This window comes from Trachurus japonicus, unplaced genomic scaffold, assembly GCF_045865225.1.
Source record: "Trachurus japonicus isolate A0001 unplaced genomic scaffold, Traja_1.0 AP030749.1".
NCBI classification, from domain to species: domain Eukaryota; kingdom Metazoa; phylum Chordata; class Actinopteri; order Carangiformes; family Carangidae; genus Trachurus; species Trachurus japonicus.
Genome location: NW_028220882.1, coordinates 538,901 through 543,925, shown reverse-complemented (window position 1 = coordinate 543,925; position 5,025 = coordinate 538,901). Strand labels below are relative to the sequence as shown.

At 45.5% G+C, this 5,025-nt stretch overlaps 1 protein-coding gene across 1 annotated transcript; it reads right to left on the bottom strand.

Annotated features, from left to right (window-relative positions):
• Positions 1-3,257: 3,257 nt before the first annotated feature.
• Positions 3,258-4,774, bottom strand: LOC146960063 (C-reactive protein-like). Its single transcript, XM_085772663.1, has 4 exons — positions 4,712-4,774; positions 4,316-4,380; positions 3,998-4,211; positions 3,258-3,786 (listed from the first exon to the last, which is right to left on the bottom strand). Exons 2-4 carry the CDS (start codon positions 4,362-4,364, stop codon positions 3,381-3,383), a joined length of 669 nt encoding a protein of 222 aa, XP_085628789.1. The 5' UTR covers positions 4,365-4,380; positions 4,712-4,774; the 3' UTR covers positions 3,258-3,380.
• Between the last annotated feature and the right edge of the window lie 251 nt (positions 4,775-5,025).

Genomic DNA, 5,025 nt, shown 5'->3' with positions numbered 1-5,025 from the left:
CACGGCGGCCTACAACACCACAGCGGCCTACAACAAGCCAAACAACACCACGGCGGCCTACAACACCACAGCGGCCTACAACAAGCCAAACAACACCATGGCGGCCTACAACACCACGGCGGCCTACAACAAGCCGAACAACACCACGGCTGGTGCTCTCTCTGCTTCACTAAAGCCTAGTTTATGCTTCCGTGTCGACCCAACACCGTCGTTGAGCATTCCAAGTTCTGCATTGAGAGAATGCGTTGCTCTGCAATTCACCACCAAGCCACTAGGGGGGTGTGGCTGTGTCTTTGTGTGGGTTTCGGGCGGGGCTCATATCGGATCCCTTGGTTTGCTGGGAACTGCCCATTGGTCCGACCTCCCATTGGTTCGACCTCCCGTTACTCCGACAAAATCAACCACAAGTCGGACCAATAGGAGGTCGAACCAATGGGTGGTCCCGTTAGTTCGAACTGTCATCGCTACTTTGTGACAAGCTCTTCCATTGATCTCTCTCTCTCTCTCTCTCTCACACATCACACGCACATCACACACGCGGCCCAGAAAGGAGCCAGATCAGGCTTGAGCTCACTTCACGGGCGCGAGCCTGCTGCAGCCGCCGCTCCTGCAGACAGTAGACTGAGAGAAAAAAAAAGTAAATTTGGCTTTGGTTAGGTTCAGGCAATGAAGAAAGGAGTTGGTTAAGTTTAGTAAAAAGACCAGGTAGAGGCTAGACAGGCTGGAAGCATAATGAGCGTTATATGTTATTAGATGCTTGTTTTGCACATGATCCGTTTGATCCGTTTGATGAATGCGCAGCCTCCGTTTCCTTTCTGATTGCGTCCGTCTGTCTGTTCGGAGTGGGAGAGAGAGAGAGAGAACCCAATCCACCTGTCAGTAATGTAAGTTTGATTTGATATGAGTGTCATGGTTTAATTATGGACACTAATGAGCGCGCAGCAGTGCGTAAAAGTCGAGCGTAATTACAGCTCCTCGTTGGTGAAACACAAACTGCGCCTCTTCTTCCACGTGTGTCTTATTGACAGGTGGAGCCTATATGAATAATTATATAAATGCATAGTGAACGGTAAGAATGGAGAGTTGGACTAATGCTAACTAGTCCAGTTCGAACTAATGAGGACCTCCCATTAGTTCGAACTCTCATTACTCCGATTGTCGGACCGATGGGAGGTCGAACCAGCGGGAGGTCGAACTAATGGGTTTGCTTCCGGTCACAGTAAACAATGGCAACTGAAAAACAAACGCTTTTATTGCAAATGTTGAAGTGCAGGTGATGAAGACGTTTGCGGAGGTGGTCTGGCCGACCACTAAACCACCAGTCGAGGCTGAGAACGGGTGAATTCACCACACTGACCTTCTGAGTGGACCAATCACAGTCCTGCGGTTCGCGTCACTACGTGTTGACGCGACATGTAGTCACACAGTGGCACACACAACAATCAGTTCTATCATCACAATTCACAGTCAAAGCAAATAATCTTATTGAATATGTCAATGGTTTCCGACATCGCTTGTATACAGCTGTAGAGAGTGCCCGTGAGAATTTGGAAAGTGCTCAATTCAAGCAATCATAATTAATATTTGTGTCCAACACTGTTCATGTTCCAGCTGACTGGACTTTATTTAACGGACCCATTAAGGTCGGCAGCTGTTGTTAATGTGTGGGTAACGAGCAGCTGGAGGTGGAGGACGGAGTCACTGCAGAGTCCTGATCAGGACCCAAGTCACCAAGTCTGAAGTGGTTACATGCTGCTATTCTGACATGCCGCTATTTGACATTGACTTCTAATTGTCGGAATGGCGGCATTAACATTATTTTTCAAGCGTCCCACTATTCCGACATTGATTACGTTATAGTCAGACGTGTCCTTCTGATTTTTTTTTATTTTCATCTGAGACACTGTTTCTCATACACAGACTCAGCTGTAATGGAAAATGACCTAAACTGAGTCCAGTAGAGCTGTAACTGTGTCGTGGAAAGGCGTTCAAAGTAATGGTAACTAGTATCCTGGAAATCCTGCTTTACATTGTTTTAACATAGGTAAAAGAAAAAAAAAAAGATTTTCTGGGATAAAGGGGCAGATTACATAAGATTATTCTTCTTTCTGCTCCCTTTTGTTGAGATTTGGGAGGTTTTTGTTTTTATTGTAGTTTATTAAAATGCCAGATCATTTTTCTGACTAATTTATTGCCCGATGCCATGTATCTCGCTTTCTTTCCCCCGCCCTCCGCCCGTTGTCTTCATTGTCACTTTGTTGTCACTTTGTAGCCGCTCCACAGAGTGCACATGGCTAATTAATATGCACGTGCTGACCATATATGGTTGTGTCTAGGCGTTCCGGGGGCGGAATATGAGGTGTGTTCACGAGCGCACCATTCTTGGATCCAGTTTGATTTATCAAAGAGAAATTGCAGGAAGAGTTGTGCACGCACAGTTTGATAGATCTGAAAAAGGTGTAAATATTTTGGGTGTCTTTTCACCGTAGGCCTAAGCAAAAAATTTAATAGCAGCAGTTTTACACTGCTTACTTACAGTTTTGATAAATGAGGCCCCAGGACCTAAGCCCAGAGCCCAGACGCTCACAGCTGCAGCTCCGCGGCTCATCCGCCGCGCTGTCCGTGGTGCTGAAGGTGACAGGTTAACTTGACAAACAAACTGCAGCATAGTTCTGTTTGTTTATAATGTGTGTCAGTTTTGTTTGCGACTTGATAGTTTAGTTGTTGAGATTAAGAATAACACTCCCTGATCAAACCGGTGATAGGCATGCTGAAAAGAAAAAAAGAGAGAGAGACGCGCCTGGGTATCGCAGCTGTGTAAAAAAAAAAAAAAAAGATGACGTGTTGGAATAGCGATACCAGAAAGTGTCGGAATAGCGGCATGTCTAGATAGAGGGATGTCGTAATAGCGGGATGTCTAAATAGAGACATGTCGGAATAGCGGGATGTCTGAATAGCGGGCGGACCCCGTCTAAAGTGAAGCTTCAAGAGAGAAACTGATCAGTCTGATGGAAGATCTGTATGGAGCTTTAACACAAACATCTACCTTTATACTGAAGGAGCTTTAACACAAACATCTACCTTTATACTGTATGGAGCTTTAATACAAACATCTACCTTTATACTGAAGGAGCTTTAACACAAACATCTACCTTTATACCGTATGGAATAATAATAATAATGACTCTTGAGAGTCAAAGTATAGTTGACACATTGAACACTGGCTAGATCATGTAAAGTATTTCTGCACCACAGACAACGTTTTTAATGTAAGTTTTTATTGGACTTTTCAGAGTTCATCAGATCAACAGCTTTGACTTCAGTTTAACCAACAAGCTCAACAAAATCACAGGATTATATTGTGGCCTCAGGTTTTAAACCTACAGCTCACGAGTAAGGACCTCCACCTCGCCGGCCTCCGTCATGGTGGATGTTTCCCAGTCTAACACATTTCCTCTCTGCTCTCTCCTCCTGGAGTACAGGTCCTGGATGGAGCTGGCTGAGAGGACAGAGTCCCACATGTTGACGTCGGAGATCTCCCCAACGAAACTCTGATTGATGTCAAAACCTCCAAAACCGCCGTCAGCATCCTGACCGAGGTAAACCTTCCCTCCAGATGGAATCGTGTGACCCTTCCTGTAGATTTTGGCCAAGCTCTTCCTCCCGTTCAGGAAGAAGGAAGTTGCACCTGAACTGGACTCCCAGGTGACACACAGGTGAGTCTCCAGAGCCCCGGGCTGAGGGAGTGCGAACAAGGCACTATCTGCAGCCAGGTAGAGGGACAACCTGGACACATGGACATAAAGGCACTCTCAGAGGGTTTTCATCAGTTACGGACCTGATTTAATACCTTAAACTCATCGACATGTGTTGGCCTCAAAGCCGTATTCACGTTGGTGTTAATAATTGTGTTAAGGCAGAATCAGACTACACAAATCCATCAGGTAAAGATAAAAACGTTGTGTAGTCTGAACCCGCACTGAGAGAGGACATCTACCTTCCGTCTTTTTCCAGCCACACGTTGAGTTCATCATCAGCTTGACTCCTGTAGCTAAACAGGATGATGTCTCGCCCTGGAGGGGTGTCGGCCTCCATGGCCACGTTCATACACAGGGTGAAGGCACTCAGCTGCATCGGCTTCAGAGGAGTCAACTCAACAAGGCTGGTGCTCGTCTGACTGGGAAACACCAAAGTCTTGATGGTGACGCTGCCTGAAGAACAAGTTCAACATCATTCACCTGTAAACTGAAAATAAAATGTGCATTTGTAGTCGCAGAGAAGCAAATAACGACACAAAGGAAAGGTGAATAGTTACCAGCCGTCCCCATGGAGACAGCAACGAGGAGAAGAACCAAAAGTCTCATCTTTAAAAAGTCAAACCTGCAGAAAGAGAAAATTCACTCATGAACTTGTTAAAGGGAAGTCACATTAATCTTATTAAACACCAACACTGGTCTGTTTTTCTCTCAGGGTCATTAAAAAAAAAAAGCAGATAAACAACTTGAAAGTCACAAATTTCAAGATGGCCGCCATACTTGTACAATTTCTAATATGCATTAATGTGTATTGTCCCTTTTAAACAAAAATAAAATAAAATAAAACTTTTCTGCAAAATATCAGATAGGAACAGTGATGAACAAATTATTTCTGATCATTTAGATCTGGATGAAGCAGCGCAGGTCGTATGAGAAGGATGAAGGAGTGTACTCACCGTGTCGCTTCGCAGATTCTGCTGCTGAAGATCCAGACGAGAGGTTTTTTATATCATGAGTCCAGAAGCTCCGCCCCCTTGATCGCTTGATGTGCAAGTGTGGCAAGATGAAGAGGGCCTGGGCGGGGATTGAACCCACACCTCCCGGGTAAGAGTCATGCGCGCTTGCCAGTCACCTAAAGGGACATCCCCTTGGCCAAGTAGCCAGGGCACATGATCAATTGGAGGCATAGTGACAGGACCACCACTGTCACACAAACAACACCCGTTGACTTCCCATCAGTCTGTGATGATGCTGTTTACCCTAAACTGGA

What these genes read in the sequence shown, in the direction of transcription:
- LOC146960063 (XM_085772663.1), bottom strand. Translation starts at nt 4,364, where the DNA reads ATGAGACTTTTGGTTCTTCTCCTCGTTGCTGTCTCCATGGGGACGGCT. An exon ending in TGTCTCCATGGGGACGGCTG is followed by an intron (nt 4,212 to 4,315) that starts GTAACTATTCAC and finishes CTTGTTCTTCAG; the next exon opens with GCAGCGTCACCATCAAGACT. An exon ending in TGGCTGGAAAAAGACGGAAG is followed by an intron (nt 3,787 to 3,997) that starts GTAGATGTCCTC and finishes CCATGTGTCCAG; the next exon opens with GTTGTCCCTCTACCTGGCTG.